At 38.2% G+C, this 15512-nt stretch overlaps 4 protein-coding genes, 1 long non-coding RNA gene and 1 other non-coding gene across 14 annotated transcripts in view; 3 read left to right on the top strand and 3 right to left on the bottom strand.

Moving 5' to 3' along the window:
- The first annotated feature begins 166 nt into the window (after positions 1 to 166).
- LOC111460933 (outer envelope pore protein 16-4, chloroplastic) lies at positions 167 to 3404 on the top strand. Of its 2 annotated transcripts, none has more exons than XM_023104310.1 (7): positions 167 to 282; positions 375 to 426; positions 522 to 553; positions 664 to 697; positions 815 to 882; positions 2384 to 2539; positions 3130 to 3404. In XM_023104310.1, the coding sequence occupies exons 1-6, from the start codon at positions 211 to 213 to the stop codon at positions 2516 to 2518; spliced, it is 393 nt and encodes a 130-aa protein (XP_022960078.1). In that variant the 5' UTR covers positions 167 to 210; the 3' UTR covers positions 2519 to 2539; positions 3130 to 3404. The 2 variants fall into 2 exon arrangements, with proteins under 2 accessions (XP_022960078.1, XP_022960079.1); XM_023104311.1 differs by having other exon boundaries at positions 3096 to 3404.
- The window catches only part of LOC111460935, a 12809-nt gene continuing 641 nt past the window's right edge, over positions 3345 to 15512 (bottom strand). Inside the window, exons 2-3 of the long non-coding RNA XR_002713503.1 lie at positions 5160 to 5171; positions 3345 to 3424 (exon numbers count right to left, since the gene is read on the bottom strand). This is a non-coding gene — a long non-coding RNA (uncharacterized LOC111460935). The remainder of the gene's footprint in view (positions 3425 to 5159; positions 5172 to 15512) is intronic.
- LOC111461260 lies at positions 4118 to 4314 on the top strand. The gene has a single exon (XR_002713544.1). It is a non-coding gene; the product is annotated as a U2 spliceosomal RNA (small nuclear RNA).
- On the bottom strand, positions 5513 to 6515 carry LOC111460929 (pectinesterase inhibitor 6-like). The gene has a single exon (XM_023104306.1). It carries the CDS (start codon positions 6339 to 6341, stop codon positions 5562 to 5564), a length of 780 nt encoding a protein of 259 aa, XP_022960074.1. The 5' UTR covers positions 6342 to 6515; the 3' UTR covers positions 5513 to 5561.
- Positions 7925 to 12096, top strand: LOC111460926 (serine/arginine-rich-splicing factor SR34-like). Of its 8 annotated transcripts, none has more exons than XR_002713502.1 (14): positions 7925 to 8031; positions 8220 to 8312; positions 8712 to 8777; positions 8864 to 8938; positions 9048 to 9156; positions 9241 to 9287; positions 9380 to 9437; positions 9523 to 9572; positions 9718 to 9774; positions 9862 to 9993; positions 10090 to 10193; positions 10851 to 10938; positions 11029 to 11486; positions 11607 to 11671. XR_002713502.1 is itself a non-coding variant. In XM_023104300.1 (14 exons), the coding sequence occupies exons 2-13, from the start codon at positions 8226 to 8228 to the stop codon at positions 11703 to 11705; spliced, it is 918 nt and encodes a 305-aa protein (XP_022960068.1). In that variant the 5' UTR covers positions 7925 to 8031; positions 8220 to 8225; the 3' UTR covers positions 11706 to 11713; positions 11813 to 12096. The 8 variants fall into 8 exon arrangements, 4 of the variants coding, with proteins under 4 accessions (XP_022960068.1, XP_022960067.1, XP_022960065.1 ...); XR_002713501.1 differs by having other exon boundaries at positions 9862 to 10013; positions 10092 to 10193; XR_002713500.1 differs by having other exon boundaries at positions 9862 to 10013; positions 10089 to 10193.
- LOC111460924 (APO protein 3, mitochondrial-like) lies at positions 12068 to 15246 on the bottom strand. Its single transcript, XM_023104295.1, has 4 exons — positions 15061 to 15246; positions 14163 to 14531; positions 13406 to 13830; positions 12068 to 12543 (listed from the first exon to the last, which is right to left on the bottom strand). The coding sequence occupies exons 2-4, from the start codon at positions 14501 to 14503 to the stop codon at positions 12134 to 12136; spliced, it is 1176 nt and encodes a 391-aa protein (XP_022960063.1). The 5' UTR covers positions 14504 to 14531; positions 15061 to 15246; the 3' UTR covers positions 12068 to 12133.

Genomic DNA, 15512 nt, shown 5'->3' with positions numbered 1-15512 from the left:
GAGCCCTAATACTGTACCTCAACAAGGTGATAGTACGGAACAAATATCATATCAATTTTTATAATCTATGAAATAAATAAATAAATAAATATTTTTAATTTTAGTTTCAATAATAAGATATTATTAAAAAAATTAAAATTAAAATTTAAAAAAAAAAAAAAAAAACCTAAACTCCACATATGACTCGCGAAGGAAATTGAGAAATGAAAGATGGAAGACGAACTGAACGGCGTCGTTCCATGTTCATCCCTCGCCGTCGAATCCACCATTCGCGTCGGAACGGTAAACTCTACAAACAACTTCTCAAACTACGATTCGTTTTCTATTCTTTCTGCTCTGAAATTCTGAATCCCTTTTCACTGTTCATCCTTCAGGCCGGCGCTTTGTGGGGTTTGTGTATGGGTCCGTACAATTCTCGTAAAAATGGTAATCTTAAGCTCAAATTTCGTAAAACGTATCCTATCTTTGATTCTTTTAATGTATTTTTCTTCTAGATTTGATTCGTGTTGTGTTTCGTACAGGCCTGAGTGGCGTCGACCATGCTGCTTTCGTGGTATCTATCGAATACTTGCTATTTTGCTTTGATTTCTTTATTTTTGATTGAGACTGTAGCATTGTGGCGTTTTTTCGATCTGAATCGTGTGTTTATTTTCTATTTTGCAGGCAAAGTCTGTTGGAAAATACGGATTTCAATGTGGTAATGGTTAATTTTTGAACCTTCTGGCATCTATAGATTGTTGAGCTGTGTTTGTGGCTGATTTTTTTGTTTAGTTTTGTTCTGAGCTGAAATGTAGCTAAAGATTCTGGGTTTTAGGACTCGTTGCTGGAGTTTTTACTCTGACTCACTGTGGGATTCAAAGATATAGAAGGAAGAATGATTGGGTTAGTCAAATTCATGAAATGATTCAATTTCACCCTTCTCCTTTGTTTGAATATGATCCGTTATAGAGGTTGCTTAGTTGAATCCCTAGTATGTTGACCTCACTTTATTCACTGTGCATTGGATGAGTAATTCAGTAACCGACCACTCTTTTTGAGCGAATAATACCTCGAGAAAATACGAGATTTCTGGTGATGGACGTAAACGGATGTGGTAGAATCATTATGCCCATCATTAGAAAGGCTCATTTCTATTGTTTGTGTTGTGTATCTCAGGATAGGACTTACATGTTACCAATTAATATGTATTCTAAGGTATGAGCCTCATTTTTCTAATTACTTTCGAAATATTCCCTTCAATTTAAACTAGATTGTTGAATGGAGATTGTCTGGCTTGGGCAGGGATAGTTCAAGAACTTTTGTTGGGGAAAAAAGGTGAGTGGCATTATAAAGGCATTCAGAAGTGTTCATGACACTTATTCTTTCAAGGGTTTGGATGGAGGGTCTCATTTTGAAAAATGTTTTTAACTATATAAACTAATTCTTTTGAACCATAGAGGAACAATTGTGTTGGATAGAAAGATTTAAAGGTCAATGAAACGCGTGTTTAAGAAGTTGATGCAAAAATCCCGCAATCGTATGTGATCTGCGTTCATAGAGTTCTGTTGCAAGTGTTGGCAGGAGAAAGAACTGAGCTTCTTACTTGGGATTGTTAGTGTTATCGATTGGTATATGAAACCTCATAATTGTATCGGGAATTTGACAACCATTTGTGTTGTGAGATCCCACATCGGTTGGGAAGGAGAACGAAACATTCTTTATAAGGGTGTGGAAACCTCTCCCTAGCAGACATGTTTTAAAAGTCTTGAGGGGAAGCCCAAAAAGAAATACCTAAATATGACAATATTTGCTAGTAATGGGCTTGGGCCGTTACACGTGTAGACTTGTAGTTGATTGAGAATGAACTGTTGCTTTATATATTGAGACTCGACATATCATACTGGAAGGGTTTCCCTTATCTTTAGCTATCAGGAGGGTTGGTCTCTTGCTAAATTTTATGTCTTGTTGTGGATATTTGTGTCCATAGACATGAAACTATTTGTTGGCCATAATCTTTTGGATTGAATTCTTTGTCGTAGGTTAGTTTCTGGTTGGTCGACCCTCGTGTAGGCCCGTCTTTTACTGGTCCCTGTTTTTGTTTGTCCCTCTTATATATTTCATTTTCTCTCAACAAAAGCTTGGTTTCTTGATAAAAAATGGAAATGGTTCTTAGCTGTTGCATATCTAATAACCTAGGCCTCTTGCTTAGCTTACAACCATTGGGATATGCAATGTTTCTCGTGAATGTATTGAATTCTTACTTTTATCTTGAATTCATTCATATTTCCTCGTAGTCTCTATGATTGCTTGAATGATCATGAAGCCAGAAATACCAGCTATTCATGGACTATGTTTACAGCAACTTTAGGAAATAATCTTTACCTCTCTTTTTTTCGTGTGACAGTTGAACGGTTTGATTGCGGGCGCCGTGGCAGGAGCAGCAATTGCTACAAGGACTAGAAGTTGGTCACAGGTTGGTGGGATGGCTGCCCTTGTTTCTGCCTTCAGTGCTGCAGCTGAATATTCAAGATCACTTTAGTATACCTCTTGTTGGCGTGAGGTATGTAGCATTCAATCCATTTTCACTACAACTGATGTGCTGCATTATATAATATTTGTAATGGTCCAAGCTCGGGCTTTCCCTTTCGAGCTTCCTTTTAAGGTTTTTAAAAGCGTCTGCTGGGGAGAGGTTTCCATACCCTTTAAAGAATGTTTCGTTCTACGTGGGATCTCACAATCCACCCCCTTCAAGGCCTCCCTTCTTTAATCAATGTGGGACCCCCCAATCCACCTTCCTTGGGGGCCAGCGTCCTTACTGGCACACCGCCTCATGTCCACCCTCCTTCGGAGCTCAACCTCCTTGCTAGCACATTGCCTAGTGTCTGGCTCTGATACCATTTGTAACAACCCAAGCCAACCGCTAGTAGATATTGTCCTCTTCGGGCTTTCCCTGTTAGGCTTCCCCTCAAAGTTTTTAAAACGCGTCTGCTAGAGAGAGGTTTTCACACCGCTATAAAGAATGTTTCGTTCTCCTCCCCAACTGATGTGGTATCTCATAATATTCGTTTCCTCCGAAGATGATGAAGTTTTTTAAAAGTACATATCTTCATGTCCAGGATGAATTCAGCAACGGTTCTTTCGTTATTTCAGCCAAAGTCGTTTGCTTGTGTCCACAAATATTGATCTGCTGAAGGAGGAGGGACATCAACCTCATTATGTTGTTTCAATCTTGACAATTGCGGCTAACTTCCGGTAAGATAAGCCAGAAATGATGAAATATTAGTTCCTGAATTCCTGAAATCCTGATGTATAATATACATACAATAAACGTTTCAGCCTTCACATGGCTTGCATTTTTAGTGACAACTATATCAGAAGATGAACATTATATATAAAAAGTAGCTGATAGTCGCTTTCTTTGTTTAGTTTGTTGCTACTGAAACTCCTATCATTCTATCTTGATCAACTGTGGGGAATTGGTTCTAGATATTTGAAGAAGCTTTGAGTTCTAATTCTCGATCGAATTTTCAGTGATTTCGTGAAAAGTTACTAGGAGCATCAAGAATCTGAATGGTTTTTTTTTTTTTTTTTTTTTGGTTAAGTTACAAGTTTGGTCCGAGTTCTAGAAATTTCAAGAAGCTCTGAGCTTTAATTCTGGATTATGATCAAGTTTTCATTGATTTCATGAAAAGTTACCCGAAGCAGCAAGAATTTGATTTTTTTTTTTTTTTTTTTGTTAAATAAAAACTGAATAGGTTCTTAAATTTTTCAATTTTAAGTTAATTAGATCTTCGAATTTTCAATATAACTTTTTAAAGTACTCTTTTAAATGCAAAGTTCCAATTTTATGTTTAATAAATTAGTTAACTTTTTAAAATATTTAAACTTAGAAAGTTGGAGTACTAAATTTTTTATTTTAACCAATTTTTTTTAATGTTAAAATAATAGGCGTGAAATTCAAACATCTAACCTTGTTGTTAAAAGAAGAATGCAAAAGGGTTCGATACTTGGCGAGGGAAAGGAGAAAAGAGAAAAGCAGTGGTTCGAGGGGGGTTTTATGTTTGTCCCACATCGGTAAGTTCCAGAATATGGAACGACGCGGTGGCTATAAAAGGGCCGGTGGAATTCGGTTCAAATCATACCTTTCTCGGCCTTTTGGCTAAGATCAAGTGTAGTATCTGTTCTTATCAGTTTAATATCTGATACGTGGGCCATCGGCCCACATGATATTAAATTAATTTTTCTAGGGTGAGAGTCCATCTTCAGTTGCTTGCTACTGGGGCTCTCGAGTGTCGTCCATGCGTTGCACTACTGCTTGGGCCTGGCACAACCCTCCAATATTAAGTCTAAATTATTGTCCCAGATGTGTGTTTCAACAATTTTAATTCTTGTGTCACGTTCATTTGTTTATAGTTTAGTCATTTATTTATAATTCAGTTCAATTGCCAGATCATCCCTTCGAAATCATGGCTTGTTGGTAGTTAGTGATGTATAGTTATGTTCCGCTTAAATTGAATATTCTCTCCACAACCCTATTTGGATTTTTTCGGCTTTGAGTTTTTCATCTTTTCTTGGTTTCCCCCGAGCTTAAAGATTTAAGATTTTTCCGTGATCGGGAGACTTTTTGTTCTCCCTTTTGGGTTTTTCCATCCTCCCTTTCACTTCTACTTTCACACTAAGGAGCGGTTTTCACGCACTCGACTTTTGACTGGTGCATTGTGGAGAGTCGTGTTCGTTCATCTAACATGGTATCAGAGTCATGTCCTAAACTTAGTTGTGCCAATAGATTGGTAAATCCTCAAATATCGAACAAAGAACTCCTTCTTAGTTGTGCCAATAGATTGGTAAATCCTCAAATATCGAACAAAGAACTCCTAAAGAAAAGGAGCTCCTCGAAGGCAGTAAAAAATGACTAAGACTCCAAAGGAGTCGAGCCTCGATTAAGGGGAGGCGCACTTTGTTCGAGGAGAAGTGTTGGATGATGGAAGTCCCACATCGGCTAATTTAGGGAATGATCATGGATTTATAAGTGAGGAATACTAACTCCATTGGTGTGAGACCTTTTGGGGAAGCCGAAAGCAAATCCATAAGAGCTTATGCTCAAAGCGTACAATATCATACCATTGTAGAGAGTTGTGTTCGTTCGTCTATGTCTGTTGCTCCCCTCTTTTGGTACATACGTCTTTTGCTCCCTCTTGGCTACCCATACAAGAATATAAAAACTACTAGGCATTCATGGTAAGACCTGAGTAACTAAAATCTATATATATTTTTTTTAATGATATTTGACCAAATTTCTCAAACGATTATTAAAAATTTACTATATAATTAGAAGATATGTATAAATTAATTAATCGCTCACTAATCTAAGTTCATTTGAACAATTAACTATAACCCAAACGAGTAAATATGCAAGTCTAAAATTATGAACTCAAATAAAATTAGAGACAAAATTTATAATTTGAGCTTAAAATTAAAAAATAAAAACATGAAGTGGAATACAATTTAAAACTTGAAAAACACCAAATTCTGTAGTGGCAAAATATATATACTATATATGATCTCCATTTCCATGGCGTTCTTCATAGATTGGGGCCAGTTTCAAAACCAGAGGCAGCCAATTTGTTAACCAAAGCGAGCGCATTACTGGTAATATAAGTAGCCTTCACCGCACGATTCCGTATCAAATTCACTAATCTTCCCCTTTCCCCTTCGAATCCATCCACGCAAGTATCTTCATCTGTCAGAGCAGCGCTAACCCACGTCGTCAGATCCCCCATTTGTGCGTCGAACTTGCTCCTACTCAATCTTCTAAGAACCCCAAGTGACCTGTGAAGCTCATCAATGGCGTCTTCAAAGACCTCCACACAGTCCGAAACTGCAGCCCTGTTTCTTCCCTTCATACGTCTGTTGTTCTTCAGCCTCACCAAGAACCTCGCCACGGCTTTGGCTTCAGTTATCGTCACCGACACGCTCGCCCTTGCCCACTTTGTAGGGCTTCGCTTGGCGGTGCTTGAAAATGGGGACAGCGAACGGATGCAGAGATCTGGGTGTAGTGTTACGCTGCACGCTTCTTGGACGTAGCTCGTTTGGGCTGAGTGTGTCAGCCATGGAAGAATTGAAATGAAGGCTAAAAGGGTGACGATTGAGGTTCTTGAAGTGGGTGCACGCAACATGTTCGACGAAATGTCTGAGAGAAGTGGAGGGCTGGAAAGAGCGAAAAAGGTACGTGGTAATGGAAGATTTAATTCATATGAACTCAGGATACTGTTTTGATTTGTGAATTTGATTGAAGTTAATGTGGAGATTAATGAGTTTATATAGTGAGAAAAAGGGTATTGGGGGTGGCTTGGAAAGTTCATTTGAAACAGCTTTTTGTGGGTGTTTGCTATGCATTAGGCGTGGGGATGGTGAATGCATTGAAGAGGTAGTGGTGAGCTGAAATAAGTTAGGAAGGTGAAAAACATGTGAATGGTAGTTGAGTTCTCGTGAACTTTGGAACAAAGGAAATCTAGGAAAATTTGGTATCTCTTTTGCCATAATTTACAATCCATCTTTGATTTGTTCATCATGAGATCTCTGTAACACAGTGGTCTTGGTTACTACTTGGCTATGGAAAAGAGAAAAAAATCCCCATCATGTTATGTATGGTACTTACCTTCATTAGCTATAGCAGGTGGTAGCAGTATAACATGTCTCATTGATTGAAGCTCTAGAGCTTAACCATGGAATACATACATTTGGTTCTAGCCCAACGTGAGTTCTCACGTTAGATGGAGAGGGGAACGAAACATTTCTTGCACAAGTGTGGAAACCTCTCCTTAGTAGACGTGTTTTAAAACCGTGAGGCTAACGGTCACACGTAACGGGCTAAAGTGGACAATATCTACCAATGGTAGGCTTGGGCTATTATAAATAGTATCAGAGGAAGGTTATCAAGCTGTCTGTCAGCGAGAACGATGGTCACCCAAGGGGGTAGATTGTGAGATTCTACATTGGTTGGAGAGGGGAATATAACATTTCTTGTAAGGGTGTAGAAAGCTCTCACTAGTAGACGAAACATTTCTTGCACGAGTGTGGAAACCTTTCCTTAGTAGACGTGTTTTAAAACTGTGAGGCTGACGGTGACACATAACAGGCTAAAGTGAACAATATCTGCCAGCGGTGGGCTTGAACTATTATAAATAGTATTAGAGGAAGGTTATCAAGCTATGTGTCAGCGAGAACGATGGTCACCCAATGGGGTAGATTGTGAGATCCTACGTTGGTTGGAGAGAGGAATATAACATTTTCTTGTAAGAGTGTGGAAACCTCTCACTAGTAGAATCGGGCTACAACGGTCACCCACCACGAGAAATGTCACAAGCAAATCGATTAACTATTTTAAATTGAAAAAATATTTTTGTAGTTAAGCTTAAAAGTTCTTTAAATTAAATTATAGTTTATAAATTTGAAAAATTAAATATCATTTGATTCCCACGTACATATTTTTATTAGATTATGTAAAAATTTCATTATAGTCACAACCTTAAAATTTTCTTTTAATTTGATTAAATCAAGCTTTTTAAATTTGTTATGTGTCACACCGTAACGATGAATAAATATTGAACACGAGGCTAATTTATTAAATAAAAAATGTGAACCAACCAATTAAATTAAATTTCAAGGGCGTAACTGCAAAATTTATCAAAATACGAGATAATTGGTTAAATTAGAAAATTCAAGAGTCCCATTGTGTAATATTTCTTTAAGAAGGGACCAAAGTATAATATTTATGAGTTATAAGGGCTAAAATATAATAATTAAAAATTTAGAGGTGTAAAATTGAATTAATTACAAAATTCAGGGGGGGGGGGAATGAATTTTATTTTAAATATTGCTACGCATTATGTAACTGGTAGTTAACATATCCAGGACATTACTGTGCAACGCGATACAGATTATTATAACCGTACCATATATTTACTCGTGGCTCCATCTTTTGATTTCAAAACCCTAACATTTTACAGTGCTCTCGCCCCTGCGCTTCGTCGTCCACAGATCGAATTCGAGGTAACCTTCTATCAAACGCTGAATCTTCGTTTTTAATTTCAATACAGAGCGCTCTTTCGAATTTGATCTTATTTGTTCGTTAAGGCGAGTTTAATCTTATTCGAGGCTTAGACTTTGTAGTTTCTGATTTGTTTTTCTTCGTTTTTTGTGAGGTATAAGCGTTAAGGTTAATCGTTTCTTCTTTTTAGGGAAAAATGAGCGGCCGTGCCAGCAGAACAGTGTATGTCGGCAATCTCCCGGGTGATATTCGTGAAAAGGAAGTGGAAGATTTATTTTACAAGGTAATTCTTCGTAATTTTGTATGTGCATGATGATTTGGCACCTACGTTGAGTTTTTTAGGTGCCAACAGTTTTCTCGTGCACGAATCTGTCACGTTGGTGCTGCATGGTATGTTTGTTGGATTCTCTTCCTTCAATGGACTGGATATTATAAAGCTTTAGTCACAAGGAGTGCGAGCGTAGAATGTTGAACCTTTTTCTTTCGATAATCAGAAGGAGAGGAGTATGAGGATCTTGCAAATGTAGATGAAATTCCCATTTTTGAACTATCGACGCATGTTCTGTGGCTTTTCTTTTTTGAAGGTTCAAGATGATCTGGGACAACGTTATAAAAGTGTTGGAGTTTTATTTGTTGAAAATATTTAATCTAAATCTGTTCTCATTCGACATTTTTATGGTAGTATGGTCGCATAGCTCACATTGATCTCAAGGTTCCACCAAGGCCTCCAGGTTATGCATTTGTTGAGGTGAGATTATTGCATATGATATGATATTTTCTCTTCCTATGAGATACTTGTTATTTGTGTTCTCAATATGGATTTAATGATTGTAGTTTGAAGATGCCGAAGATGCTCAAGATGCCATTCGTGGTCGTGATGGCTATGATTTTGATGGTCATAGGTTGCGTGTGAGTCACTAACCAAAGTCTATTTCAATTGTTATGAGAATTGGTCATTTTTGTACTTCATTGCTTTACAGTTGTAATTTATGCATTGTTTCTTTCTTTCTGTTTCTAGGTGGAGCTTGCTCATGGTGGACGTGGTCATTCATCTTCCAGTGATCGTCATAGTAGTTATGGAGGCAGCCGAGGTGGCCGTGGAGTATCTCGGCGCTCTGATTATCGTGGTATATACTCATTTCTTAGGCACCATACAATATTTTGACATTGTAAACATTGGATCTTGTAATATATATATTTTGTTTATGCAGTATTAGTCACAGGATTACCTTCTTCTGCTTCATGGCAAGACTTAAAGGTAAGCATCATTCTATTTGACATGAAGTGTATCTGCCTAGGCGTTCTAATTTTTCTGATTGACACTGAATATCATATTATTTAATGTTGAAGGATCACATGCGGCGAGCTGGTGATGTTTGTTTCTCCCAAGTGTTCCGTGATGGTAGTGGTAAGATACCTCTGATGAAGTTGCTTCAAACTCACTATCATGTGTTTTTGAGAACCAAATAACTATTTCTTTCAATGTGTTGCAGGAACCACAGGGATTGTGGATTACACCAACCTTGATGACATGAAGTATGCAGTAAGTAGTTTTTATCTTTGTACTAATATGTTTGAAATATTGAACCTTAATGTTCATCTGCCATCTTGGATTGCTTCTAATGACTTTAAGAGTCCAATCTTTGGTTTGGTTATGTGCTATAATATCTGTTTCCTTGTCACTGCAGATTAAAAAACTTGATGACTCTGAGTTTCGCAATGCATTTTCTCGTGCATATGTTCGTGTATGAATTATACCCTCTCCTAGTAATTAATTTTTCATGATTTGTCATATTCTTTCTTACCTGTTTTCATTTTTTTTTTTTTGGAAGGTGAGAGAATATGATTCGAAGAAGGATCGCTCCAGGAGTCCTAGTCGTGGGCGGTCATATTCTAGAGAGAGGACTTGTAGTCGCAGTCGCAGTCGCAGTAGAGGCCGAAGTAGGAGCAAGAGCCGTAGTAGGAGCAAGAGCTGCAGTAGGAGGTTGGTTGGTTTGTTATCAGTAAATTAGTTTTAGCTCATTGCTGCCTTCGATTTAATGTTTTATTAACTTTTGAGCAGCAAGTCCCCAAAAGCTAAATCTTCCCAGCGGTCACCTGTTAAATCTCGATCAAGGTCTGTTTCCCCTGCTCGCTCTCGGTCAAAGTCACCATCTCTTTCTGGGTATGTATTCTCATTTTGTAAACTACTAGCTTTCATTATTGTCATTCTTAATTTTATTTTATTCAATTCTATTTCATTTTCTTTTTAAATAAGATCTAACTGCAGTCTGTTCATTGTTTGTCTATATTTATATGATTTGAGTTGTCACACGGGCAGGGTCTGTTTGTTGCACCTGTCTTTCCTTAGGCAGAATGTTAGACTGGGTGAAATAAACAACGTAAAAGTATTGAAAGTGAACTAATTCTTTTGTATTGCTCAAGAACGGGTCAGCAAGTGGTTGAAAATTTAGCAACAGATTTGAAATTACCTTACCGGATGCTATGTGTTTGCATGTGGTATTGTGGTTTGTACAATTCGCTTGGATGAGAAAACCACCCTTTTCTTCCATAGTCTTGGATCATTCTGAGAACAGTGGAGATGAATACTTAACAGACTTCAAATTAGTCTGGGCAATGTGTGGGACCCCCTCTATTGGAATGTTGGGTAAACCTTTCCTTATTGACTCAATTTAGTTATTACTATTATACATCGGATTTTACGTTCATTTTAATTACTTGGAATTATTTTGTTCAACAACTGGGGTAGCCAAGAAATGAATAGATTTCTTTCATTCATTGTCCTTTTTTGTGTGTGAAAATTACTTGTTTGTTTTTTTAGATATGGAAATATGCGGCATACTGGGGATTGGATATTAGTATCCTGATGGGATTTGATTCGTTTGCCTTCAATGCTTTTGGTTGAGAAGGTATGCTGTTTTTTAGATGGGCAGCTTTGAAAACCATCTGGTACCCCCTGTTCTAATGCTTTTTAGCAATGCAATGTCCATGGGTGCTAGATTTGGATCAAAGGAGATCATGGATTGCAATAATAGAGCTGGATATCTTGGACTAAGTGCTATTTGGACTTGGAACTCATCATCACTTTCATTTACATTTTCTGCTGCAAGATTTGCAAAGCTCTAGGACGCACTATCTGGATTCATTGTGGACTTTTTGTGGCACAGTAGGGAAGAATGCTCCTCTCCCGTCCACTGATGTCTATAATATATAGGTTCCTATAGATTAAAGTTTTCTAATTTTAGGTCTTCACTTTGGAGTCTTTTAAGTTTTTGAATTGGCGTATAATCTTCATAGTTGAACTGCTAAAATACTATTTTTCTATCTCACGTATATAATGTGGATGAGGCGTCAGGCTCTTGGATCGCATTTGGTAAAAGAGGCGTGGATTTTAAATTTTAGTTATTTCTGGACATTTTGCAGATCCCGATCAAGATCCAGATCTCCATTGCCCAATGTAAGTGATACCTGTTACAATCTATTATTTTATATCGTGTTATATATTGTGTATTTTTGCTCTGGCCATACAAGTTTTTAGTAAACTTGTGTCCGCATATGATTATGGCTTATATGGCAGCGTGAGAAACGTACTAGTAAAAGTCCCAACCGGCGTGATGCTAGCAAAAGCCCTAGCAGAAGCAGAAGCAGGAGCAAGAGCAAGAGCCCGTCCCGGTAGAGCTTTTGGTAATTTTGTTTTCCGCCATGGATTGTGCACACATTGTATAATTGTATGTCCTTGAAACATTTTGTGATTCAAATCCTTGTTCTGACTGTTCGAAACAGATGAAGATGGAGCTGAAATCCAGTATGATAGAAACTATGTCTTGTTTGGACTCTCTTGTGATAGGCTCGAGGGAGTTCGTATCCGAGTATTAGTCGGTGAACCTATCAGAATAGACTTTATGGTAGTAACTATGTTTTGTTTGGTGATTATAATGTTCCCAAAATTTACATTCTTAGTTTCAGGATAGTATCTAAAAATTTGTTACTACTTGGATTGTATTTTGGTTGTCGTCAAGTATTTCCTGAGGTTCGAGATATTATTTGGTGTAACTTTTTAAATTGAATTTTGGTGTTAACAAAAAAAAAAATGTTAAATTACCATTAAACAACCAAATTGATTTCATCCAACTCGGGCACTACTACATCTTTCTTCATGAAGCTTGTGTATCTCTCGCCCACATTAGCTCCGGCTTGAGCAAATAACTCCACCACTGCAGGCAACACGCCGTAGTACCTCTTCAGATTATTCAATAGAGGCTCAGAGCTGTGCACATCTTGAACATGCCACACATACACCGGTGGCATCAAATCATCTACTGTTGCTTCCTGCCACGCATGTTGCCCGTCCCTCATCTGGTGCTTGTAAGCTTGACAGTTCCTAACCCGGTGGCCTTTGGGTCCAACTTGCACCTCTGAACAATAGCCGCATGTTTGTACACCATACGTTTTCATGAGCTTTTCTGTTCCTGATATCATTTTATCCCATAATTCCATGCCTTTGATGGCTGTCTCTGAAATGACATGGATACCAAATTACAGTTCAGTGCAAAATGTTGGGAAAAAAAAAATCAGAGATATGTGTTATACTTAAATAGAACTAGTAAGACCTTTGAAATACAAAAGTTTGATATTCTGTGAGATCCTACATCGGTTTGAAGGGAACGAACCATTCTTTAGAAGGGTGTGGTAACCTCTCACTAGCAAACGCGTTTTAAAAACCTTGAAGGGATGCCCAAAAGGGAAAGCCCTAAGAAGACAATATCTGCTAGCTGGGGGCTTGGGCTGTTATAAATTGTATCAGAGCCAGACATCGAACAGTGTGGCAGCAAGGATGCAGAGCTCCAAAAGGTGGACACCGAGTGATGTGCCAACGAGGACGATGAGCCACTAAGGGAGGTGGACACTGGGCAGTGTGCTAACGAGGACGCTTGGCCTCGAAGGGAGATGGATTATGAGATCCCACATCAGTTGGAGAGGGGAACAAAACATTCTTTTTAAGGGTGTGGAAACCTATTCCTAGCAGACGCGTTTTGAAACCCTTGAGGGGAATCCCAAAAGAGGAAGCCTAAAGAAGATAATATATGCCAGCGGTGGGCCGCTTGGACAGTTACATATTCAAACCTCCCCTTCTTGAGTATGCTCACTCGAGCTTAAAGCTCCTAAGCAATTCTCAACCACTGAACAACTTTCCTATTTCATTACTAGTATCCACTTAATACCCTAATTCTATAACCTAATTGCATTCCTATCAAAATGAAATCCCAAATTTATTGTGCTATGAAAAGTTGGGATGCCATATAGCATGGTAAGGTCCAATACAAGTAAAATTCACTAGATTGAATAGTGGAAACTAGAAGTGCAAACAATACTGACCTTTTAAATCATCGGAATTTATCGATAACGTGTCCGCACACACTCTTTTCTTGTCATTCCAAAATCCATACGAATTAATGCCTTTTTCAAGGGTGAATTTCTTGGGAAACCTCTTCTCAAAGTCGACAGTCCTTCCAGCAACATTGTAAATCGGAAACGTCCTTCGCCTTGTAGGGTACTCGGGGATATCAACACCAGCTTGAATGCACAATTCTACTACTGCTGGAATTCGATCCACCTGGAGCTGCTCATTATGTGAAACAGCTCTGCCAATACGGTCATATAAATGGAAAGATTCCACAGTAGGAAAGACATGCTGAATGCCTCCAATTTCCCAAGTGTGCTCTTTGTTTGGTGCGCTCCCAGCAACATTACATGTTCTAATCTTATGTGGCGGATGACCAATATGAACCTCTCCACAGACTCTACACAAATGAGAAAACAAGATCAATAAGAAATTAAGATCCTTGTCGTGCAGCTGAAATATAGTTTTTAGGGGATAAATAACAATCAATTTATGACTCTTATGTGAACACCCCCTCGTGTCCACCCCTTACGGAGCTCAACCTCCTCGTTGGCACATCCCCCGATGTCTGGCTCTGATACCATTTTTAACGGTTCAAGCCCACTGTTAGCAGATATTGTCCTCTTTGGGCTTTCCCTTTTGGGCAGATCTTTAAAACGCGTCTATCTTTGGGAGAGGTTTCCACACCCTTATCAGAATGTTTGATGTGGAATCTCACAATTTGTATCTTACCTGCAAGAATGCACGATGCTTCTCTTAATCACCGTGGAAATGCATGAAAATAGTTCAGATCTTGCAGCATAAACTTCATGAGCAATTGGAACCAAGCCCTTGACCGGCAAGCCATTGGCCGGGGGCTGCAAAGAGTTTTCCTCTACATTCTGCTTCGCTTTCGCTCTCAATCTTGCTGTACGCTTCAGCTCGTTTATACTCGTTACCAGTGGCTTCCTCTCTGACTTCTTTAGCTTCTGAAATAACACTGCAGAACTAGACCTTGTTGAATACCATAGAAATGGATGCTTGCTTGAATTCGTCAAGTTTGCAGCAAATTTCTGTATTCTTCTACGAAACATTGGAAGTGTACGTATTGATCTACATGAACTACACAAACCAACAAAGATCAATTAAAAACATTTAAAACAGAGAAGTTTTCATGCTCATCAATCTTGCAGGCTAGTACAATTCAGACAAGTACTAATTCCATAAGTTGAGAAAAGAAAATGCACTCAAGTCAAGACATTAGAGGTATCTAACCAGATTATAAGAACAAAAAGAAAATCCTAGCTCTTCAAATACAGAGTACAAAACCATGTGTACACTGCGAGTGTGAACAATTCAAAACTAGCTTCCAAGGTTTTAAAACAACTGAAAAACGCTAACACGACGCTAATGTTCTGTAATTTCTAACTGTGATATAGCATTAGTCCCAACCAAAGCAGGAAAAAGCGAGGCGAATTAGAATTAGCATTGTTCTCAGCTACTGTTTGTACTACAAGATTACAATTAGCATTTGATTTGTCCATAAAGCATCAAACATAGCAAATTAGTTATTGTTCAGAACATTGATCCGGTTGAGTAAATTTGACAGTAACTAAAGATGAAAGCAGAGAGAGAGAGAGAGAGGCCTTACTCCTGCGACGATCGAAACCTTCAGATGGAGGTGACTGAAGCCGACATCTGACGGCGAAGAGAGGAAGCGGAGGACGGCAGACGGCTGAGGGGCTGCTTTCATCGGAGGTCGTCTGGATAATTCGGTCGTGGCCGTGCTCCTGAAATAAGGACTACCTCTCTTAATTTAGGGTTCGGATGGGCGATAAGAAATGCCTAATACGATATTTTAAAAGTAACTTTTTCTTTTTTCTGCATATTTATTATGTTATTTTATACGATATTTTCCATAATGTAGCAAATAATTAATTACATATCTATATTTCAACTATTAAATATATATATATATTAATTGGGGTTTCTTTGTATTCTGCCTTGTGATATTGTCCACTTTGAGTATAAGTTATTACGACCTGAGATACACTATTGTCCTTAAAGAGACTCGACTACTTTTTTTTTTTTTTTTTTTTTTTT

Source organism: Cucurbita moschata, unplaced genomic scaffold, assembly GCF_002738365.1.
Source record: "Cucurbita moschata cultivar Rifu unplaced genomic scaffold, Cmos_1.0 Cmo_Scf00024, whole genome shotgun sequence".
In the NCBI taxonomy this organism is placed as follows: domain Eukaryota; kingdom Viridiplantae; phylum Streptophyta; class Magnoliopsida; order Cucurbitales; family Cucurbitaceae; genus Cucurbita; species Cucurbita moschata.
Note: the sequence above shows the minus strand (reverse complement) of the source record. Positions and strands in the feature narration are given on the sequence as shown.